Source organism: Euleptes europaea, chromosome 17 (genome assembly GCF_029931775.1).
Source record: "Euleptes europaea isolate rEulEur1 chromosome 17, rEulEur1.hap1, whole genome shotgun sequence".
NCBI classification, from domain to species: domain Eukaryota; kingdom Metazoa; phylum Chordata; class Lepidosauria; order Squamata; family Sphaerodactylidae; genus Euleptes; species Euleptes europaea.
The window spans coordinates 36897344-36922163 of NC_079328.1; the positions used below are offsets into that span (position 1 = coordinate 36897344).

Here is a 24820-nt window from a genome sequence, read left to right on the forward strand (position 1 = left end):
AAACCTTTGGGCAAGCTTCTGTACTGTTATTGCATTTTCTCATTGAAGAACTCTGGATGAGTATCTGATGGATCCCGGCGTTCCAATGAACACAGTTTGAAAATCAACCCGGCAACTGGCTTGAGGATAAAGCACTGACTAATCCGTGCCAAAGCTTATGGGAATTATGCATGGTCTGAACACTTCTGATTCCTCTGCCAACTCCAGGAAGCTCCTTGGAAGGAATTTTTTTTAAAAAAAAAAAATGTTACGTGAAACAGCAGCTCAATATGCAGGCCATGAAGAACTAGTGCGATGGCATTAGCCACTGCAAAACCCCCTTGGAAAAGAGGGACTTTGCTGAAACCCCCACTGTAATCGAAATTTGGCTCCTTTTGTTATTAGAGTGGCAGAATGACCAGAAAACGCAAACACTGTTTCTCCATTTGCAGTATACAAAGAACCTTTCGCTGTCACTGCCATTTCTTGATATCTATGGCCATCATCATGGCAGGGGCAAGTAGGCGAGAGCGTAGAGCGTGTTTTGTTTTTTTAAAGTAATGAAAGGAAGTGATGCTTGCGTGGCCTTAGTTTTCTACTAACAATTCGCCCTGGGGCAGTGTAAACATAGCTTTAATTTAAACAAATATTCTAAATTGGCAATAATTGGATATTTCCAGTCGAGCAGTCACAGTAATAATTACTTGTGTCTGGTGCCTGTTTGCCTGCCAGCTGAATCCCCTCTAGCAAAGCTCACTGTTGGATCTCCCAGTGCAGAGGGAAGGGAATGCCGCAAAAGAGAACAAGCCAGAGGATTTAGGGCAGGGTCATATTGCAACTACAGATCCTCTCTCAGGGTACAAGATGCTCAGACATCCATGAGTCAAGGACCAGGACTTCAGGCTCTTGGTTCAGCTCCTCGTGGGGGCTAGATGCAAAGCAGAGGGTTTCCCACTGCTTCTCACAGGGGTAACCGCTATCAGGAGTTACAATGGTGATGCCATACAGGATCCCCTGGGTTCTTTCTCTCCCTGGTAACCACACAATAGATTGTGAAGTGGGGGCACTGGAGAGGCATCCTGGCACAGGTAATTATAGTCAATAGAAAAACTACGGCTGATGCAAACAAGAAACATGGTTATAAGCAGCCTTATACTGACTCAGACCCTTGGTCCATCAGTCAGTCTTGTCTACTCAGACCGTCAGCGGCTCTCCAGGGTCTCAGGCAGAGGTCTTTCACATCACCTACCACCTGGTCCCTTTAACTGGAGATGCTGAGGATAGAACCTGGGACCTTCTGCATGCAAAGCAGAGGTTCTTCCACTGAGCCACAGCCCCTCCCCAAGGAGGGAACTAGCCCCTTCACCTGCTTTCTCTGCACACATATATAAATATATCTGCCAACTGATAACACTCCATGCACCTGACGAAGTGGAATGAAGTCTGCAAAAAGTTTATGCCAGAATAGAATAGTTGTCCTTTTAAGGTGTCACCGGAACTATTTTTTAATGACATTGGCCCAGTAGCTAGAGACCTTCCTGGGATAAAATAAATGGAACATTACGAGATGGTAACAGTTCAGATTTTGAGCCCTTTGGAAAATAGTAACTGTGTCTTTTATGTAAAGCATGTTTAAAATGAAACCTTTTTTTAAAAAAAAATGTGATAATGTGAAATACACTCTCATTTAATCTTGCTGTCTGTTTTCAGCTCCCCTGGAGATTAATGACCTGTGAGAAACAGCAAAGGAGGCGGATTCTGTCGGGTTATGAATGGTGTGCATCACAACATAATTGAAAAAGGTCACAAAAGCCCATCAAGAGTCCAGCACAGTCCCATCAGCAAACCAGTAAAGACTCATCATCGCTGGGGCTGATTTCGGAGAGCGGGGGAGGGGATTCTAGTATTGGCACTTCCATGGAATGGCAACAAGCTGGGTGAATGCCCAACGGTTCTTCGTGATATGAATGCATACAACAGCGGTGTTGGCCCTCCAGCTGGATGGGAACATTCGTCGGGCTGTCAGAGTACATAGACTCCCACTTTTTAAAGGGCAGCCTACAAGGCTCTTCACTCAGCAAACTACTCCTGTTCGAACTTCGGTTCTCTGCAATTGTCCTTCTGGGTACCGACCTCCCACGCGGGTGTATTTCCGTAACCCTTTCTGACAAAGGGTCTCTAAATGTTTTCCCTGAATCGACCTTGCTGGTTTGTCTAGCCTCACCACTGGAGGTAGCGTCGGCACCTGCGGGCTTGTTGCCGTGCCTGTTCTCCGAGTCTGCCGAGGCAGCCGTGCAAACGTCCGACGAAACACCCAAGGGCAGCAACTCCGCAGCTTCTGTCCCTAGCTGCACATTGCTGCTTTCGGATTCCTGGGGTTCCCGATCCGGGCTGCAGTTCTCTGTTTCGACGTTAGCTCCTTCAGGAGAAGGGGGGAGGCTCTGTGTGGCCGCCCCGTCTGTGCGGTTGATGATCCCGTCCCCCAGCACCGTCTGCGAGGTGTGAGTGGGGTTCAATAGGGGGATCTGACCTCTTGCCCGTGGCCTGTGAAAGAATCTGTTCCACAGCCGGCCCAAGCGCCGGCGGGAGGAGTTACGTCTGGACGAGTGGCGCCTCATCTGCCTCCTCATTGCCGTTCGGATGTTCTGCAGGACGGAGGCCTGTAAAGACAAACATTGTGGGTTTTTCCTAACCTTTGCTTCCTCTGACAGACTGGCGCAGGCATTTTCCTGTACGGTGCCTTGCAACCAACTTCCCAAAAACTTATTTTCAGGGTCTAAACAGATTTATTACACTATATTTTGTATATACTATCAATTATCTCCTTTACATTAATTTTCAGATGATCTGACATCATAAGAACATAAGAAAAGCCATGCTGGATCAGATCAAGGCCCATCAAGTCCAGCAGTCTTTTCACACAGTGGCCAACCAGGTGCCTCTAGGAAGCCCACAAACAAGACCACTACAGCACCATCCTGCCTGTGTCCCACAGCACCTAATATATACAGCATGCTCCTCTGATCACGGAGAGAATAGGTATACATCATGACTAGTATCCATTTTAACTGGAAGCCATGAATACCCCTCTCCTCCATGAAGATGTCCACTCCCCTCTTAAAGCCTTCCAAGTTGGTAGCCATCACCACATCCTGGGGCAGGTAGTTCCACAATTTAGCTATGTGTTGCGTGAAGAAACACTTCCTTTTATCAGTTTTGAATCTCTCGCCCTCCAGCTTCAGGAGATGACCCCGTGTTCTGGTATTCTCCCTGTATTCTCCCTGTCCACTCTTCAAATTATGCATAATTTTATAGACCTCTAACATGTCTCCCCTTAGCCGCCTTCTTTCCAAGCTAAACAGCCCTAAGTGTTTTAACCGCTCCTCATAGGGCAGTTGCTCTAGTCCCCTAATCCATTGATTTCTACATCCATTGATTCCTACATCCATCTGAGGAAATGAGTTTTGGCCTCAGAAAGCTTACACTGAAATACATTTTTGTCAGTCTTTAAGGTGCTACTGGACTCCTGTGTAATTTTGCTACAGTGGACTAGCATGGCTACTCCACTGGAATTATTGTCATACAATCTCTTCGTTATTTGTTAACTGCTATGGTTCGAACTTCTTGTTGACTCTCTTAACACTACAGGGATCTCATGTGCATAATGTTTTATGGAAAAGGAAAAAGAGAACCTAAACAAACAGTAAAATCCACCCCACCCTCCAAATAGACCCCTCCTAAAATGAAGATGTGAAGGAAGCCATGCTTGGAAATCAAAGCAATTACACAACTCAGCCCACCCAAAAGTACTCTCTTCCATTTCTCTCTCTTGAACATTACCCCCTGACCTCATAAATTCAAGAACGATCATGATTAGCTGCGAGCTGTCAGTCCCTTCAGTTTTGTCCTTATCATAAAATGCTTCTTTGCAATGTCAAAAGCTGAAGCTCAAAAAAGGTGAAGACCAAAAAAAAAACACAACGACTAAGCAAAAACATCAAGCAGATCTCCTCGGTGCTTGCATAATTACAAACACAGCACCGGCTGTAATAGTATCATGCCGCAGAGCAGGTTATATTTAGCAGCGCTGGGGGTAAAAAAAAAAAGCAAATGCAAACCAAAAAGGCAACCATTCACAAAAAGTGTATTTGTAACAATATTCTGGAGAGGGAAATGTCTTAGTTGCTCATGTGACATCTGACAAAATAAATTTGCTTTCTGCTATCGCTGCCTTTCCTCACTTCATTCTTCAGAAATCTGGGCGAAGGGAGGGGGGCAGCAGCATGAGGCCTGCAAGGCATTTGGTGCTATCTGTAGATTCTTTCTAGATCAGTGGTTCCCAAAGTGGGCAGTACCACCCCCTGGGGGGCGGTGGGATTACCTAGGGGGGCACTAAGAGGCAAAGGGGCAGCAGGGGGGTGCTAGAGGTAGGCCCCTTCAACTGTGTTGCTCACTAATTTACAATAGATCAAGCTATGGCACCATGCTGCCAAATTTGGTGGAAACTATCAGAATTTTTTCCAGACTTTGTAGAGCTGGTACCACTGGATCAAGTTCATCAGCTTTGTTGAATAAACTTCAACTAATTAAAACTAAGTTTTAATTTGATTTTGAATGGATGTGCAATTAATTGTTACTGTTTTAAAATTTTATTGTTATTATCTTCTTTAGTGAGTCATGCAAACCCCTATTTTGAATAATGGTTTTTACAGGGCAGGGGGGCACTGGGGTTGAGTTTGTGGAACCAAGGGGGCGGTGGCCCGAAAAGTTTGGGAACCGCTGTTCTAGATCCTGGAGCATTGCAGCCACCTTCTTCCTTTCTCGAAACAAGATTTTTATCAACTGATGGCCGTGCGTCTTGACTAACACTTTCAGGAATAAATGCAACAAAAAATCCCTCTAAGCCACTGTTTTCAAAGCTGATTTAATCCCAACCCACCTCGCCGTTTTGAGAAAAGGAATGCCAAAATATCTGAAAGCACTAGTGACCTGCACAAATGATGGTGGTGTAACATTCAATCAAGCAAGCTTCACTCTTTACCAATAAGAAGGACCAACCCACTTTCTTTCAACAAGTGTAATGTAGGAGGTGGGAATGATACATCCCTCGCTCCCACATGAAACGGTTTCCATGGCACTTGTCCAATGAACCATCAGCTTCCAACTAGAGCTTCCACTTAAAAAAATAAATAAATAAATTAACCTTCCTTCTAAAAATTAAAAACTGTGTTTCCCCAGTGCAGAAGTCGTAATTTTAAAAATACATACTCTGAAAAGCACAAAATGTACACTCTGGAAAAAGCATAACTAAACTACCACCGTGGCGTGGTGGTTAAAAAAGTGGTTTGAAGCAGTGGACTCTGATCTGGAGAACCGGAGTTGATTCCCCACTCCTCCACATGAGCGGCGGGGGCTAATCTGGTGAAATGAATTTGTTTTCCCCGCTCCTACACATGAATCCAGCTGGGTGACCTTGGGCTAGTCACAGCTCTCTTAGAGCTCTCGCAGCCCCACCTACCTCACAGGGTGTCTGTTGTGGGGAGGGGAAGGGAAAGTGATTGTAACCCGGTTTGGCTCTTCCTTAAGTAGTAGAGAAAGTCGGCATATAAAAACCAACTCTTCTTTTTCTTCTTCTACATGGAGCTACTTTGGAGCAAGTGGTGTGAAACATACTGCCTCCCTGTGTGCCAACTAGTCATCAGGCAGCCATCTGTTGGATACCCCACCACTTAGGGTGGCCACCCCATCATCGACCAGACCTGGGGTCTTTCCCATTGTGACTCCAGCTCTGTGGAATTGGGTCCCTGAAGAGGTGAGAGGGGTCTCCTCCTTGGAGGCGCTGCAAGGCCTGCCCGTTTGCTAAGGCTTTTGAGGGGGTTTGAATTCCAGGTGTCTTTTTAAGGGCAGGGGATATCTTGGGTTTGCTATTTCGCCTCTGGTTTTCACCGGGGATGTCTTAACCATTATTACAATCTGCACGTATGCATTTAATTCTGATCTGTTAGGAGACTTGATGGTCCATGACTGTGAATAAAGTCTGTCCTGTTCCATTACAATCTGCCTTGAACCACAAGGAAAGGTGGGATGTAAATATTTCAATAATAAAAAAATCATCAACCAAGGTAAATCTGATTGCAGCACGATAATTTATGTTTCAGTTCCCAAGGGGCTACTCAGATATAAAGGTTTCCATTGCTCCCAGCAATTTTCAGACTTAATTATCAGGGGCATGGGGCACTGATTCGGATTGGGACTGTGAGACAAGGGGGGGGGTAGTCTCCCTGGGGTCGTTTCAGGTTTGGAAAATGATGTCAGGGGCTTAAATCCCCTTCCTCTCATGCAGTGGTCCCAATCTGAAACAGCCCCACATGTACCTGATAATTAACATGGAAAAAGCTGGGAGCTGCAGAAACCTTCATTACTGGTATCTTGGTCGTCTTCTGGGCATGGAGTGGGGGTAACTGGGGGCGTGGGAGAGAGGTAGTTGTGATTTTCCTGTATTGTGCAGGGGGTTGGACTAGATGACCCTGGTGGTCCCTTCCAACTCTATGATTCTATGATTAGATCCTGTCGGTATGAAAAAGCATTTTCCAATTCAAATGCTACTGATGTTGCCATGCATAAGTAGGTGATTACAGAGGATTATTTTACTTGTGATGCATTGTAAACGGGGAAGTCTTCCACTGGCGGAATAAGTCCCTGAGCAATCAGTTGCCCATAGGAAGGTGGAGCTTCACGTCTCACAAACTCCGCCTCCAGACGGGTCATCTGGGTTTCAAATGCCCTGGAAAAACAATAGAAGTGGGAGGGGAGAGGAGAAAAGAAATAATTGAAGATTGACACAGATTACCCTGAATATTGATTCCTGTCTGTCTCTCTTTTTGCATTTGCTTACACAAAATTGCATTGCTAGTGATTTATTACTGAAGCAATCATCTCATTTTTGGCACTCTGACTGATTCATACGGCAGGAAAAAAAGCAGTGATTGTAGTGGCATAATCAAAATGAGCAACTGCTGCTTCAGCTTCCTTTTGGTACCTTTCCCTCCACTTCTAGTTCAGAACTAAACAGCTAAGAACAACCAGTCTGGCCCAATCCCTTGGGAGGAAATCAAGTCATCTGTTTGTTGGCTAGAATGCTCAGTATGACATGTTGAAAACCCGGGCCTGCTTACACTAGAAAACCAACAGAGTAAAGTCAAGAAGTATTTAACAGTGACAAAAAAGGTAACTGTGGGAATGGTCATTTCTTATGGATGACTCTTAAGGAACAGACATTCCCAGAGACTGACCTGGGAATCCCCACATTAACCTTGCCCCAAGAGAAAACAAAAAGCCCTATTAAAAGGTTAAGCAAAAATTACAGCAGCTATGACCTTAACAATACTAAAAAAGGGGGGCACAAATGTACACTTTAAATAAAACCATAAATAAATTTAAGGGGCAATTTTGATTTTCCCTCCTTGTATTGTATTAGCGTGTTTTATTACAATAAATGTATAAATGCTTAAGTGTACATCTGTGTCCCTTTTTTAGTATTGTTATGTTCATAGCTGCTGTGATTTTTGCTTAGCTCTCCTTGTACGTCACTATTAAAAAGTTAAACGGAACAGAAGTCTGGAGGCTCCTTAAACACTATCTACATTTAGCATACAATGAAGTAAACCCTGACTGATAAAAATTTATGCTGGGATAGATTTTGTTAGTCCCTAAGGAGCCCCGTGGCTCAGAGTGGTAAGCTGCAGTACTGCAGTCCAAGCGCTGTTCACGACCTGAGTTCGATCCCAGCAGAAGTTGGTTTCAGGTAGCCAGCTCAAGGTTGACTCAGCCTTCCATCCTTCCGAGGTAGGTAAAATGAGCACCCAGCATGCTGGGGGTAAAGCGAAGATGACTGGGGGAAGACAATGGTAATCCACCCGCAAACAAAGTCTGCCTAGTAAACGTCGGGATGTAACATCACCCCATGGGTCAGGAATGACCCGGTGGTCACACGGGGGACCTTTACCTTAAGGAGCCCCTGGACACCTGCTTTATTTTGCTGCAGCAGACTAGCACACCCATCCCTCTAGAAGTATTATCTAACAAGCGAATCCACCCATTGATCCTCACCTGTATTCCCTGGTCCGTAAGGAGTACAGCTTAAAGGCACATCCCAAAGCGATCACTAAGAGCAACCCGCACACCAGGCTCCCAATGAGAGCCGCCGTGATGACCTTCCTGGGCACGATCACCAGGCAGTTGTGCTCGTCGCTCCCGTCCTGGCAATCCTCTTGGCCATCGCAGCGCCACGTCTCGAAGATGCACAGGTTGGTGCCGCAATGGAAGTTGCCCGGCTGGCAGGTGAAGCAGTTCTTCTCGTCCGAGCCGTCGGGACAGTTCTTTTGGTTGTTGCACCGGTCGAGCAACGAATAGCACAGCCCGCTGTTGCCCTCGCACGGGTATTCGTTCTTCTGGCAGGCAGGGCAGTTCTCTTCGTCTTTGCCATTGGGGCAATGCCACCAGCCGTCGCAGTGTTGTTTGTCGGAGTAGCACTCCTCGTCGTTGCCACAGGGATGCTCCCAAGGCAGGCAGTAGCCTTTCACCTGATAGGTTGCGTTGAAACCATGGCCGGTGCTCTTCGAGCGGGCGTGGTATGCTACAGTCAGCTGCCCCTTGGAAGACTCCAAGCTCACAGAGTGCCTGTTGTTGTGATACGAAAGGGTCTGCATCAGTTTGTCGCCTCTCTCCCCCAGCCCGTCGTACACCTTCACGTAGTCGTTGTACCCCAGTTGCAGATCGAGCTGAAGGAGGACGTGGCGGTTGTCTTGGGTGTCCACGTACCAAGTGCAGCGGAGGTCCGCCCGGCTGTGATCCGAGCGGAACAAGTCCGGCGAAGCGAAAGACCCATAGAAGTTGCTCAGCCTTTTGCCGCATGAAAGGTCGGGGCAGTTTTCTTCGTCGGAGCCATCGCTGCAGTCTTTCACCGTGTTGCATTTCAGCTCGTTTAACAAGCACTTGGTGGAATGGGCTATGCTACACTGGAACGTTCCCGCCGGACAGATGCTGGACTGGGGCTCGGTTGGGGGAACGGTGCAGTTTTTCTCATCTGAATTATCACTACATTCGTCCACTGAATTGCACTTCCAAGAGCTGGGGATGCATTTGCCATTCAGACAACGGAATTCATCAGACTGGCAATTGGCTTGGCCGATTTTTCCTGTGAAGGAAGAGGGGCATGTTACAAACTTTGGGAAGCACTTATTGCTTGACACTAAACCCAGCATAAAACAGAGTCCTATTTGGAAACATTTTCCCCCCCAAAACTTTGGAGCAGTATGTCTGCAGCACTCTCAGATTCTCTCTCACCAAATACAAGATTCTTCTGCCAACAGTCCTGTCTTCCTCCGGGTAAAACTCTCCCACACACACTCACCTGGTCTTTCAGTTACCCTGTTCCAAACAGAACTCTGATCAGAAGGGTTCAATTTCTGAAATTCCCATCGACCTCTACAGAAATTCCAAGCCAGTCCACATGACTGGTAAAGCTCACGGTGGCTGCATTTTCCTTCTGCCTGCAGCTGTGCCCCGCTCGTAGCAAATGGCTGTTCAATGCATTCACCATAAACACCGTCACAGAAGCTCACATAGTTAGGGCCCGTGTGCAAACCGACAGCTTCTACTTCTGGCGAACCAGTCTGGTGACCGTTTGCAATGAGTAGAGTATCATCATGGACGGGGGGGGGGGGGAGACAGGAAATGGGAAAACACCCAGCTGCCACAATCCAAGTAATCAGTTGAAAACAGCCCCGTGTTGCATCAAACGTCATACCCAAGTTAAGCCCTGAATTTTATAGGTAGGTCTGTCCTATCTATGTGTAAAGGTGCAAAGGGCCAACAGGGCTTAAGGAAAGCAGATGCTGCATACACTTCACACCTGTGGCATTAGCTGCACCCCTCATCCTTCAAGCAGGTACCTCCTTCCTGATGAGCTCATTTATGGTACTGGGACCTAGCTATACAAATGCTGCCTGCAGGGATTATTTGTGGGGGGAAAGGCATGGAGAGGGTTCAGTCCTCCCCTGAATCTGGCCCAACGAAAATCAACCTTCCTGCAACCACGGTCAAATACATGAGTTCACTACCATCACATATTGTTTGGTGTTAATTCAGATAGCCAGAGTGGTGTAGTAGCAAGTGAGTTCTGCTTGGACCAGAAGAGGCAGGGTTGAATTCCTGCTCAGCCATGAAGGCTGTTTGCTAGCTTGCCGTACAACCTGCCTGCCCATCTGGGGTACACAGGGGGGTCTTAGGCATTCTCTCATCCAGGCACTGACCAGACTGAGACTTCCTCAGGTTCAGCTGGGACACATCGTGTACCTTCAGACTGTGCTCTGAACAAGCCTCCCCCTCAGCTTAACCCACCACACAGAACTGCTGTGAGGATAGGAAGAGGTTAATACCTCCTACCCCAATATATAAATGTAACGGATGACTGATGTTTGGGAGCCAGAACTGAGAGGAGGAGGAGGAGGATCAGAAGAAGAAGAGTTGGTTTTTATATGCCGACTTTCTTGACCACTTAAGGAAGAATCAAACTGGCTTACAATCACCTTCCCTTCCCCTCCCCACAACAGACACCTTGTGAGGTAGGTGGGGCAGAGAGAGCTCTAAGAGAGCTGTGACTAGCCCAAAGTCACCCAGCTGGCTTCGTGTGCAGAAGTGGGGAAACCAACCTGGTTCACCAGATTAGCCTCTGCCGCTCCAAACCACCACTCTTAACACCACGCTGGCTCAACAGAGTAATTAGAACAAGACAAGCTTTTACCTCGGATGTAAGAAAGGCGGAATCCCTGCGCCTGCCCTGAACTTGACGGATCTGCATGGAAAACTATCCAGACGTGATCCCTGGCAGAGATGAAAGAAGGAGGGATGAAGGATCCACACACTCGGTATTCCTCCCGCTTGGAAGATGGGCCAATCATTAGCCAGTCTACTGAACATTTTGGGGAGTCCTCCAAATCAAAGTTCTTAAAACTGCCAAGAGAAAAAAAAGGAGCACAGATGAATGGAGATGGCTCTCGTACATATCAGGAGGGAGTCACTGATAGTTTAAAAAATGACGTTTGATTGACTTCATTGAATAAAAGTCCAGCAGCACCTTAAAAACTAACAATTATTATTAATGCAGGATGCAAGTTAATAGTCCTCAGAGGGCAGACTTTGATGGAACTTCCATCATGTGCAGACCACCACAATATAATACATGCCGGTCAGCTGAGAAACTCTGAACCGGACAAAGGAGTTTTTATTTATTTGTATTTACAGCCCGCCCTCATTCCGGGCTTCTTTTCATCAGTATGCCATATTGAAAAGCTTTCTGGAGGTCTAACGTAAGTCACGCTGAAGACATTGTTCGCTGTTAATAGCAAAAGCCATCTTTAGTATTTTCTCTCTCATTCCCTATAATCAAACAGCTTTAAGAGCTTACCCTTCCCCTACAGCCCAGGCAATTAAAATTAGCCTTGCAGATTCATCAAATACACACTTTGGTTAATTAAATCAATCAAGGTTCTTCATTGTTGGCCTTCTCGAAATCAGTAAAAATAACGTTTTTCCAGCGGGATTTTAATGAAACCAACAATTCACTGCTAGGCTTTGATATTGTCTCTGGATGATTTAATTTTGATTCAGCTTGTTTGGGCTGTGGAAAGCTTGTGAGACTCTCCTTTTTCAGCAGTCAGGATGGGGTTTGTATGGTTATTTAATCTTTAATCTTATGTCTGATTTATTATTTTCAGCTGCTTTACGAGGAGTTTGGCTTCTTCTGGGTATGTTGTGGTATTTCTGCTATTATCTGATTGTTTTACTGTTTGAGGGGTTTTTGTTATATTGTTTTAATTTGGTAAGCCACTCCGGGTGCCCTTGAGGCAGGAGAGCAGAAAATTAATATCTTCAACAAGCAAACATTTTTTTAAAAAAAACAACAACAACAATTAAAGTTTGGTAGTCTTAAATCAAATGTTTGGAAATTGGCAGAAGTTGGGTATCTAATTCACCTCCCCTATGTGAGGGGGGAGGGAATTATTGATGCTATCAGTAAAGCAACTGTGTCTCCCAATTAAACAAGAGAAGTTACCGTTGTTTGCCAGTCTCTCTAAGTAAGGGCAGGCTGAGAACACAGCTGAAACCTTAATTGGCTCATTAAAAATGTTCTGCCTAACTGTTTAGAACAAGAGAATGGGAAGTTAGAAAACCTTGGTTGTATTCCCAGCTCTGCTACTGGCATGGTGTGTAACCTTACGCCGGGCACAAAGAGCCTCATTTGCAAGCCTGAAGTACTTGAAGCTTCTACGGAAGTCCAGAGGAGCTTGTGTAAACATGGGTCAGAGGGTCAAAGTCTCTGTCTCTCTGTTAAAGTAGTACAGGACAGAATCCACCAGGTAATTTGTCCAGACAGGTACCAATGAAGTGAATGTCAGCTGTATAACAGTAGTAGTGTGAACTGCAAGCCATCTTTGAAACTGAGATTTTTCAAAAGATATGGTGCGATAGTGGTGAGGATCTCCTGTTCAAAGGGGGGTGGGGTGTCAACCATCCCATGGGATTACCTAAAATGTGTTATTTTGTTCCAATCAATTAACAGCCATGTATTTAAAAAAATAGATTTTTAATAAAAATCCAACCAGATGGTTTTAACTATCTGGTTTGGATTGTTTTACTCTCTCTGCATTAAAATTCATAACAAAGAAATATTTTGTTTAAGACTTCCCTGCTTAGGAAGGCAGCTCTGGGAAATGGCAGGACTAAGCCGGGAAGTTAGCACTCAAATAAAAACTACAGTCAAGGCTCACTGTGACTCAAACTAAGGTTTCAATATGCTGGTTTGATAATACTCTAACAAACCCTAGTTAGTGGAGTAGCCCACATTCGGATGATCACAGTAACCACAATTAGTTTAATTAGAGCATGGCGTGACAGAGAGAGAGAAACAAACAAACCACCTAGCAATGGGGGAGCCAGTACAAGCAGGGCTCCGTCAAGATTTTTACAGCTGAATTTTGTCAGTTTAAAGTTCCACGTTGGAAGTTAGACGGGACAGTCGGGTGAAAAGGGTTACCACAGTGAGACAGTGTGCTTAGTACTGTGTCCTGAAACTGTCCAGAAACTGTTACTGAGCGGTTTGTTGTAAATTCATTATAACATTTAACAAGAGTGTAACATAGGGGAAAAGCCTTCTTGGAAAGGTTAAAAACTGCAATCCCGCTTCTCTTTGTTCATTGCTTATATTTACCTCAGTTATGTTGTTTTAAATAAACTTCTGTCTTGTTCAGTTTTGAAAAGAAGACCGTCACAGTTACCCCCATCCCTCAATTAAATCCCAGGCATAGATAGGGGGTTTTTTTTGGTACCCCAGCAACAATATCTCAAACTTTTATTCCCATTGGAATTCCTCAGTACTGTGGGGAAGGGTCAGAAATCCCAAGGTTGGGTTCTAGCTTCTGTACATTATCACATACGGTTTTGATATGTTTAACCAAACCATTACGCCAGAACCACCAAATTATGGTTTGCTCTTTCCCAGGAAACCCAAATTCTAAACTGTGGTTTAATACAGGTTTAGAATCCTGACTTCGAGGGGGAAAGTATAAACTATTCAACTTCAACAGCAGCTTGCCATGAAAACAGAAGCCTCTGAAGAGTGTATGATGGGAGGAAAAAGCATGCATGCCCAAAGATTCACCAGCTTGTTCAAATAGCAGCAAATTATGTTGATAGAATCACAGAGTTGGAAGGGACCACAAGGGTCATCTAGTCCAACCCCCTGCACATGGCAGGAAATTCACAACTACCCCCCCACACCTCCAGTGACCCCCCTACTCCATGCCCAGAAGATGGTCATGATGCCCTCCCTCTCATCATCTGCTTAAGGTCATAGAATGGCCATCTAACCTCTACTTAAAGACCTCCAGGGAAGCTTACCATCTCCTGAGGAAGCCTGTTCCACTGAGGAACCGCTCTGACTGTTAGAAAATTCTTCCTAATGTCTAGACAGAAACTCTTTTGATTTAATTTCAACCCGTTGGTTCTGGTTCGATCTTCTGGGGCAACAGAAAACAACTCGACACCCTCCTCTATATGACAGCCCTTCAAGTACTTGAAGATGCTTATCATATCACCTCTCTGTCTTCTCCTCTTCAGGCTAAACATACTCAGCTCCTTCAACCTTTCCTCATAGGACTTGACCTCCAGACCCCTCACCATCTTTGTTGCCCTCCTCTGGACACATTCCAGCTTGTCTATGTCTTTCTTAAATTGTGGTGCCCAGTGTCTCAGGCAAGCTTGGGCAATTGGTTATCTCTCAGCCTAACCTATATCAAAGATTTAGTGTAAGCCTTAAAAAAAAAGTTAACTTCACTGATGAAAAAAGAAATTTCCTTCACATATACGCTTACCTTTTTGTTTTGAATGCTGATCAGCTTTTTAGTGTTGTTTTACCTCTTTTTATGAAGATCTGTAATACTCCTTATTTTTATTGCCTGTTATCTGTCTTGGGTATTATTTAAAGAGAAAGACAGGCTATAAACTAACAGGTGAATTTAGCAGGACCTGAATCTCCACTATAGAGGACTACAATTTTAATAAATTAAACCAATCACCAATCTTACCTAATAGTGATCACATCACCCCGATCGCCTTGAATGTACCAGCTGCAGTTAACGTTTGGAGGATAGTTTAATGGCCAGGAAGGGCTGTAGATGACTCCACGTCGCTCAGTGTGCTGTTCCGGTTTTCCACTACAAGCTAATGACAGCAACAAAAATGCTCAGTGCTAAAAATGCCTGTGTTGCCACCATAGCCTTCACCTGTAGTTAAACATTATCGGTGTTAGCTTTTTATTATCCTTTCATGCCCTTTTTACTTTTGCAAATTATTTGACCCTGACGCAGTTCAACAGACATCTTCTACAAGGGGTCGATCATTTCAAACGAGCCAGTCAAGAGAATATGATAAAAGAATTTTTTACAAATCTGCTAAAAAACAAAAGGTGCTGAAAGCCCACTCATAAACCCACTAGAAATGCCTCCTAGCAACCAGAAGAAATTCATAGCCAGCTATGAAATAACTAGAACATAGTTTTCTAGCCTCGTTCTTCTGCAAAGTGGTTGATTTTTCCTTTTTCCTAAAACCAGGGCTTTCAAGACATTTGAATTTTTTTGCAAAAAATATCCTAAAATTGTTCTCAGATGCAGCAGTTTGTGGGATCTGTTGCTACATTGTTGCTTCTGAATTTGGGGATGGGTTGTGGCTCAGAACTGCAGCACATGAATTGCATGCAGAAGGCTCCAGGTTCAAGTCCCAACATCTCTAGCAAAGGGACCTACTACACTGGGGAATTCCTCCTTTCTGAATGAAGGCGCAGTTGCATTTCCCCTTCTACATTCAAGTAGCCAGTGCATTTCCTGCTTTCTCTGTGATTTTACACTTACCATAAATAAATAAATAAATAAATAAATAAATAAATAAATAAATAAATAAATAAATAAATAAATAAATAAATAAATGTATGTATGTATGTATGTATGTATGTATGTACAGCCTAAAATTAGATTGCTGTAATGAAAAGGTTTCTGAGAGTCAGTACTTGGCTCTGGCATCACTTACTGCATATTAATTATTTTTCAGAGTGACAAATTAAGTTAGAGGATGTGAAAAGCAGGTGATGTGAAAAGCAACAGAAGAGCAATCCCACTCTCAATCTGGATTCCACAAGGAAATCTGAAAAAAGGTGCTTCAGGGAAGAGCCTGATATTTCTTTCGGATCTGTATTCTGCAATACCAAAGTCGTTATACAGGTTTAAACTCCAAAAGTGCCTTCTTCTACACACTGAAGGTGATTTATTATCTATCAGTAACAAGTGATGTAGCAAACCTGCTGAAGCTAAGTAGGCCTAAGTCTGGTCAAGGTAGGGTTGCCAGCTCTGGATTGGGAAATACCGGGAGATTTTTGGGATTGTGTCTGAGGGGGGCACGGTTTGGGGAGGGGAGGGACTTCAATGGGGTATAATGCCATAGAGTCTACCTTCCAAAGCAGCCATTTTCTCCAGGTGAACCGATGTCTGGCACCTGGAGACCAGTTATAATAGCGGGAGATCTCCAGCTGCTACCTGGAGGCTGGCAACCCTAGGTCAAGGTCTAGGTGACAGGCGACCTAGGTACCCCTATGTAAGCTGCCTTGAGTTTCCATGGAAGAAATATAAATAAATAGAAAACAGGAATATCCTACCTAATGAAGGTACGGCACTTTCAATTTTCCCAGAAAAGAAGAGATTCACTGTTTTTAAAATACAAAAAAAGAAAGAAAGAAAGAAAGAAAGAAAGAAAGAAAGAAAGAAAGAAAGAAAGAAAGAAAGAAAGAAAGAAAGAAAGAAAGAAAGAAAGAAAGAAAGAAAGAAAGAAAGGATTTGTTAGAAATTACATTGGCAACATCAAAATTTTCAAATTATCTACAACATTTTACAGTACGGTGTGAAGCCACAGGATGCAGCAACTTTGCTGAAGCTCAGTGAGTCTGGGCCTGGTTGGTAGTTCGATGGGAGTCCCCCTGGGAAGGATGTCTATGCTGTCTTAAGCTCCACGATGGAAGAAAGGTAGAACAGAAATGTAAAAAAAATAACCATGTTCTTCTAAAAAGAACCAACATTATATTCTTTTTTTAAAAAAAAATTTTATTGATTTTTATATATGGGATACAGAAATTAAAAAAGGGATTTTAGGGGGAAGAACAAAAAGAAAAAAACCATAAACATAAACAAGGTCAAATAACCGCCTGAAACATTATTATTGGAATCCCTGCTATTTTTTACTACTAGGATATTTTCTATCAATGTTAAAAATTATTACTAAACAAAAATATGAATTCCACCTTTTTATACCAGTTACTGCATTAGTTTGAACTTTAGGTACAATATCATGTTGTTATTTTTTTAAAACAGTTCTACCTTTCAGCATCTGTATTTATACCTAACAATAACAAGAAGCTACTGTTGGATATGTCTCATACATTATTTAAACTCAATTACATATCTTTGCTTACTTCATATCTCCCCTTTTACCACTTGATAAATTCTCATTTTCATAATATGATATTCATGTTATACTATTATGTTTCCCTGTTCTTCACACAACCTTAAGAAAAGAATGTATCTGTGTATACGTTGCTGACAAGACCAAAGAACTAATTAATTTTAAAACTGCTTTCTAGATAGGAAAGAGAACAGTAACATAAACAGTGCACTTACTAAGCAGAGCCATACCCTTCTGGGCCCATTGGCTTGGTGCAGCTCTTCTTAGGATAGCATTGGAAAGGTAGCAGTTTGCCCAATTATATGGTCAAAGTTGAGGTTGAGAGTTGAGTGAGCTCTAATCCCCACAAATTTTACTCAGGATTAGCATATGCAGTGCAATCCTATGCAGAGTTATTCCAGTCTAAACCCATTGAAATCAACGGGCCTAGACTGGAGTAACTCTTTTTAGGATTATACTGTTTGTTAGTCTTTAATGTACCATAAGACTTCTGTTTATTTTTGTTTCAATAGACTAACCCAGCTACCCACTAGCATAACCTACTACCCACTAGTGAGCTCTGGATAGGGAAAGTCCGTGGCTCAAGAATCTCTTTTTAGCAACAAACTCAAAATAGTCTTAGGCAAGACACTATTTTCTCAGTAACCTTCCCACATAAGAGCATAAGAAAAGCCATGCTGGATCAGACCAAGGCCCATCAAGTCCAGCAGTCTGTTCACACAGGGGCCAACCAAGGGCCTCTAGGAAGCCCACAAGCAAGACGACTGCAGCAGCACCATCCTGCCTGTGTTCCACAGCACCTAATAAATTCGGCATGCTCCTCTGATCCTGGAGAGAATAGGTATGCATCATGACTAGTATCCATTTTTACCAGTAGCCATTAATACTCCTCTTCCATGAACATGTCCACTCCCCTCTTAAAGCCTCCTACCCCTCCCTCAGTCTGACAGGGATAATAACAACCACATACATTACAGGGTTGTTGTAAGGATTACTGAGAAAGCTTATGTGACACATTCTGAAGGCTAATAAAGAAAACACTGCATAAACGTTAAACACTACTGAGGTACAAATAAGTCACTGCAATCCTTTCTTCCTCACTACCTCTTCAACAGCTATAGTCCATAAATTGGGTTGCCAGGTCCCTCTTCGCCACCGGCAGGAGATTTTTGGGGCGGAACCTGAGAAGGGTGGGGTTTGGGGATGGGAGGGACTTCAATGCCATAGAGTCCAATTGCCAAAGCGGCCATTTTCTCCAGGTGAACTTATCTCTATCGGCTGGAGATCAGTTGTAACAGCGGAAGAACTCCAGCTAGTACCTGGAGGTTGGCAACCCTATCCATGAAGCACAGATGCAGGCAAAGGAACATCCTTCAAGCCATGCCAGTAGATGCATGACAAAAGCATACACAGTAGAATGCAAATCTGTATTTCGCGGCAGCATTGACGTTATCTGTAGGGTATACGTAGCGGTGTTTGCCCTTATACGAGCATGCAAAAATTCAGCATTTTTCACATTTAAAATCTTGCCCAAGAACAATGAGTACATCCACAACAGAATGCCCACCACGATCTCACTGAAAACAAATTGTTATATTAATAATGTTGCATTATAACCAAAGTAGTCTCTTTTTATGTTAACACAAAGAATTTGCTACGCCAGTTGCTGACAGGTCTGACCACTGTGACAGTACAACAAAAAGGATTTTTTTGTATCCCTCCGTAGCACCATATTTACTTGAAAGGAAGACAACCCTGAATGTAAGTCAACCTCTTCTGAAAATGTTATACACATTTTTTTATTATTGGACATACCTCCGGTCTTGTGGGATTCGTAAACGGCTGATTGAAAACCTTTCCCCATAGAAGATCTTTCCTCCTCTTCTTCAAATCATCCTTCCCAGAACCATCAGCTTTTTATTATTTTAACCTAACTTTGATTTTTATTCAGAGCTGATATTGTATCGAAATAAAATTTGATTATTGGACATAACTGAAACTTGTATGCAAATTTAAGACAACACCCCGTTTAAATGCAGTAATTTAAAGGATCACTTTATAGTGCTTCCTCACAGTATTTCAGCTCCTAAAGAAGCCAACAAACTTGAAGAACTGGCAAAATTTCAATTTGGGGTGTGTGTGTGTTGGAATGTGAAGTGGCAAAATTGCCTTTTGCATTTTCCAAGCAGTTAAGAGATGGCAGGGGGATAGAGCAGTGACATTAGAGCGCTCCTTACATGTTTATTAATTAGTATTATCCATTAACATATTATTTTATTAGGCAGTTAATGCATATGCTGATCCCGAGCAATTATTTCATTAGCTTCAAGGCCTATGCTGTGTTGTTTTTAATCACAGCGGTGCCAAACGCTAATAAACCTCTATCCCAGGGTGCCACACCATATTAAATATTCACTTCACTCAGAAATATTCCAAAATAATCAGATCAGCCATCCTTCATCAAGCCTTCTCTTCCAATAGTATAGATTTCTTAGTCTAAGCAAGTCAGAATGGCTCTCTGGTGATGGAAAGTGGCGTCAAGTTGCAGCCGACTTATGGCGACCCCATAAGGTTTTCATGGCAAGAGACGTTCAGAGGTGTTTTGCCGTGAACTGCCTTTGCATTGCAACCCTGGACTTCCTTGGTAGTCTCCCATCCAAATACTGACCAAGGCTGACCCTGCTTAGCTTCTGAGATCTGAAGAAATCAGGCTAGACTGGGACATCCAGGTCAGAGCTCCCTAGGTTTGATTAATCACTCTCAACAAAATGGTTTCAGTTTATACCATAAGGCAGAGGAAAGACCTACTAGGCTGAAGAAGAACCAGGACTAAGATGGCAAAAGGAACACATCTGTAAATGGCACAGGTCCAGTTCAGACGTCACATTCTGATCCCAGCACGGTTCAGAGGATCAAGAACATCTAGTTGGCCCACGTACTTCCTCCGCCACACTTTCTGCTTTCCATTTCTCCCCTCTCACGTGTGGATTCCCTCCTCCTCCTTCCATTTTAGTGTCTAACCAGCTGGCTTCCAAACTATGGGACTGGATCCAAAGGTGCTTTTCCACTAATGGAAGGATTTCTTCCGTAAATGGAAGGGCACCTCTGGGCCCATCTCCAGTTTCGATCGAATATAAGGTCTGCAAACCTGCTTAAAAACATGCTTTGCTACAAATTCTTAGTTAGAACCAACTCTTGTTCACCTGACTGACACAGAACAAATCAAGAAAGACAGGAGGAAATCAACATGTGAGAGGGGATTGGGGAGAAACAGAGTGTCCTGGCCTAGAGAGCATTGCCAGGACATGGTAACTGAACTGAGCTTTCTTAACTCAGTTCTAAATTCCTCAAAAAAATCAAGCGGGTTGGTTTGTTCGTTCTCTGTATATATAGACTGCGTGTCTCGCCAGTTTGCATTCAGTATACTTTATGTGACAAAATCAAATCACACTTTAAAACAAGCTTATTTATAGAGGGAAAGGGAAATATATATTCAGGAAGGGGAACCAACAGTTAAATAAAACAGTCTTCAAGACTTTTTTCGAGGTGAGAAGAAAAACTGGAGGGAATGGGTTCCCTGCTGAGAAGCCTGTCATAGCAAAGGCCATACTGCTTGCAAACATGAGAAATTATGGAAGGATCCCCCAAGTAGTAGGCGGTGTCTGAATTCAGACAGCCACCTGGACGAGATTCCAGGGGAAGGCCTCCAAGAGAGTTAAGCCTACACTGTTGGTTAGCAGATTAGCAGAGCAGTATTACAGAAACCATGGCTCTCATTTGGAATAAAAAGAGGTCTGTTCCCCAAGGACAGAGTTAACCATGGTTTGCAGTTATGTATGAATGTAGGCAAGAGGTAGTTTGCAAAGGCAGAACTGGTGTGCGAATTCCTCCATCAAATGCTGACAACCTTATTCCATAAAATTAAGATGCCCCTTAATCTAGAAACCTATCTTCAAAGCATCTCTGTTTATAATGGTCGGAAAGTGGTACATTAGGCTGTAGGAAGGCACTAGGGCTGAGACATAGAGCAACAGTAGAAATGTAGTAGTGCACACATTTTGTTTTTTGACCTCTAGAATACCAATGAAAACTAGATATTTGCCCATTTATAATCTGGGACCCAAATTCTACAGCCTCCAATAATTCTACAGTTAATTTACGAACTAATGTATTAAATTCCTTGCAGCTCACCAAAAACTGGATCCAAAGATACCTTTCCACCAAGGGAGGAATTTTCCATTGGAGGAAGGCCTCCTTCCGCCTTTTGCATTGAAAGTACAATATCAACAGACCAAGGGAGGTTAAAGTGTTTAGCAAACACCAATTGCCTCGGAGCATCTCTTCCAATCTAGTCTGTCTATCTTTGTGGGCAAAGGAAGGGGGGCAGTTAGATAAGAACATTAAGAACTTTCTAGCAGATTGGAGAGATTCCTTGTTAAATACAAGACCATCATCAAGTGAACTACAGCAAAACAGTCAGAGGCGGATTATATGTATACTGCACCTGCTCTTCATAATGAAAAACTTGCTGGGAACGTGAAATGGAGATTCATCTAGGCAGGAGGGAAAATGGGAGGTGAAGCACACGGGAACAAAGCAAAAATAGTATCTTCCGCCATCCTGGCACTATTGAACCAGCAACCAGATGAAAACATCAGTTAAAAACCATCCATTCCATCTTTCTCTATAATGGAAAATCCCAAAACAAAAGAAAAAACTAGGGAAAAGGTTCAACTTGGTAAAAACTGGGTATAAACTAGCTAAGATTTCAGTACTATTTTCATCAATGCAATATCTTCTGTTGCCGGCAACCAAGAAAGAAAGAAATGTATTCTGTTTAACAAATGCATTTGCACGGTGATAATCAATAATCAAAGTCCAGTTGCATAAGTTTCACAGATACGCTACAGATTTCAAGGAACCACGAAAGGCAGACCCCTCGTAGCCATGAAGTCTGGAAACCTTCCTTTCAGATTCCTCCATCCAATTTCCCAGGTGACAAATTACTCAATTCAGGCCAGCTAGATTTCTAGATTCCCTTTTTTTCTAGCTACAGAAACCGTGTTTTTAAGCTGGCAAAAGCATATTTGCATGATTACCTCATGATGGCATTATCAAGAGATTTCTCTGTGAACCAGCAAGGCACTTCCATTCTGAAATGCTTCTGTCTAATAAATACCATCAGTGTGCATTTTCTATTAAGTTTAAATGAGCTTGGTGCTGATGTTCTGTTATAAGAATCTATTTTTTCCCCTCAATGGACTCTATACAGTGTTATGGGCGACACATCAAGAAAGCTGTTAGAACAAACCACACTAACTGTTTGCAAAACAGAAGTGAGCCACAACCACCCACCAGGCTTGCGTTACTGACTACAAGCTACTAACTTTGCAAGATCTGCTATCTCCAGCTGCAGCGAGATTTTTCAGAAAAGCCTCAACCGTCACAAGTAAAAACCCCCAAAGATCACTATATCACTAAAGCAATGATAGCCGCTGTCCTACTGAACCATTTCCATGCTGAGCATAATGTGGATGCAGAAATCTATGCTTTTCCTTGAGCAAACAGAGCTGATGTCACTTCATTCTGCAGCATCCTATCGTGTGGGGGCAGAGAAAAGCACACATACTCACAGTGGCCAGTGTACACCGAACGCATGTCCCTGCACGATTCGTGCGTGCACTCTCTGCCCGCTCTGCATATGTACGGCACATCAAAAGAACTCTCTCCAAGCACCAGACACATTTCTCTCAGCTGGGTGTTACGTGTACCTCTTGATTTATTTATTTATTGGACTTTTATGCCATCTCTCCCGGGAACCTGCCCACATCAACCCTCTTCCTCATGCCCAGTTTGTGTGCCTGTCCCACTGCTGTCCTCCCATGGCCCTGCCTTACAGATCTTCCTCTGGACATATGTACAGCACTCATCAGAGGGTTCAATTTAAACCACAAATGCATTTCTCTCTGCTGAGTGTTATGTCACCCATTTCTCCATGCCCAGTTTGCATGCTGGCTGCTCCAGATTATTATTATTTTCATTTATAGTTCGCTTTTCCCACTAGGACCCAAGGTGGGTTACAAGTACGATATAAAAAACCCACTTTGCAGTGAATCCGAAGGCAGATTACAAAATATGATAAAACCAAGCTATCAGATTACAACATATATCATTTCAATTGAAAAGATTCCTTCCCTGGTTGTGGCAACTATACAAGCAAGCATTCTTGGGGTGGTCATTTAATATAAGTGCATGGCATGTTTTCCCCCCTCCTTCCTCCCAGTCTCTAACTGGGCAACGAGCGACAGCCTAGGGCAGTGGTCCTCAACCTTTTTTGCTCCGTTCCCCCCTTGTTCAGAATAGAATTCCCCCCTTCCCAAGATAGTCTAACTAAAAAAAACCTACAGTTTTACAGATTGCACATAATCTACAGACATTACACTTTGCTGAATAGTGGTCCAACCCCCCCACCCTAAAATTCCCCCCTGGGGGGAACTCCCCCCTTGTTGAGAACCCCTGGCCTAGGGGATCAAGCATTTGCCCGGGCCCCCCTCTCTCTCCACTGATTCCCCCTTCTGTCTCCTTCCCTCTCTTTGCATGCAACCCCCCATGCACGCTTATCTAGGAGTAAGCCCCATGAATACACAGACAGTGGGGGACATCCCTGCCCACCCCACACACACAGCCAGGGGCTCGCTTGCTCCGATCTCAGTGCAAAAGAAGCCTCCCTCCATCCTAGGAGTAAGCCCTAAGGATGCACAGCCAGCGGGGAGCTCCCCTGCCCACCCCACACAAAGCCAGGGGCTCGCTTGCCCCACTGGATGTGTATCTATGGGGCTTACTTCTAGGTAAGCGTGCTTGGGGGGGGGGTTGCATGCTTGCAAAAGAAGCCTCCCTCCATCCTAGGAGTAAGCCCTAAGGATGCGCAGCCAGTGGGGAGCTCCCCTGCCCACCCCACACAAAGCCAGGGGCTCGCTTGCCCCACTGGATGTGTATCTATGGGGCTTACTTCTAGGTAAGCGTGCTTGGGGGGGGGGGTTGCATGCTTGCAAAAGAAGCCTCCCTCCATCCTAGGAGTAAGCCCTAAGGTTGCGCAGCCAGTGGGGAGATCCCCTGCCCACCCCACACACAGCCAGGCGCTCGCTTGCCCCACTGGATGTGTATCTATGGGGCTTACTTCTAGGTAAGCGTGTTTGGGGGGGGGGGGTTGCATGCTTGCAAAAGAAGCCTCCCTCCATCCTAGGAGTAAGCCCTAAGGTTGCGCAGCCAGTAGGGAGATCCCCTGCCCACCCCACACACAGCCAGGCGCTCGCTTGCCCCACTGGATGTGTATCTATGGGGCTTACTCCTAGGTAAGCATGCTTGGGGCGGGGGGGGAGGGTTGCACGCTTGCAAAAGAAGCCTCCCTCCATCCTAGGAGCAAGCCCCACGGATGCACAGCCAGCGGGGGGCTCCCCTGCCCACCCCACACACACGGTAACGGGCTCGCTTGCTCCGATCTCTGCAAAAGAAGCCTCCCTCCCTCGCCTGCACCCCCCTCCCTCCCTCCAAGCCCCCTATCACTGGGGCTGTGTGGGAGAGAAGGGGCTTCCTAACCCCCCACCCCACCCCACCCCACCCCACCCCCAGCCCTTCTCCCCCTCGCCCGGCGGCCCTGACTCACCCAGGCAGAGGGCAGCCAGCGGCCCCAACGTGCCCGGCGGACGCAGCTCTGCGGACGACGCCGCGTCCATGGCGGGTCCCTCCGCCGGGGGGGGAGGGGGGAGGGGGGAGGGAG

General features: G+C 44.5%; 1 protein-coding gene across 1 annotated transcript; it reads right to left on the reverse strand.

Annotated features, from left to right (window-relative positions):
• Window positions 1-1748: 1748 nt before the first annotated feature.
• LRP3 (LDL receptor related protein 3) lies at window positions 1749-24776 on the reverse strand. The gene is made up of 7 exons (XM_056862364.1): window positions 24707-24776; window positions 16244-16291; window positions 14625-14760; window positions 10784-10992; window positions 8089-9175; window positions 6631-6763; window positions 1749-2639 (listed from the first exon to the last, which is right to left on the reverse strand). Exons 1-7 carry the CDS (start codon window positions 24774-24776, stop codon window positions 1818-1820), a joined length of 2505 nt encoding a protein of 834 aa, XP_056718342.1. The 3' UTR covers window positions 1749-1817.
• Window positions 24777-24820: the final 44 nt, after the last annotated feature.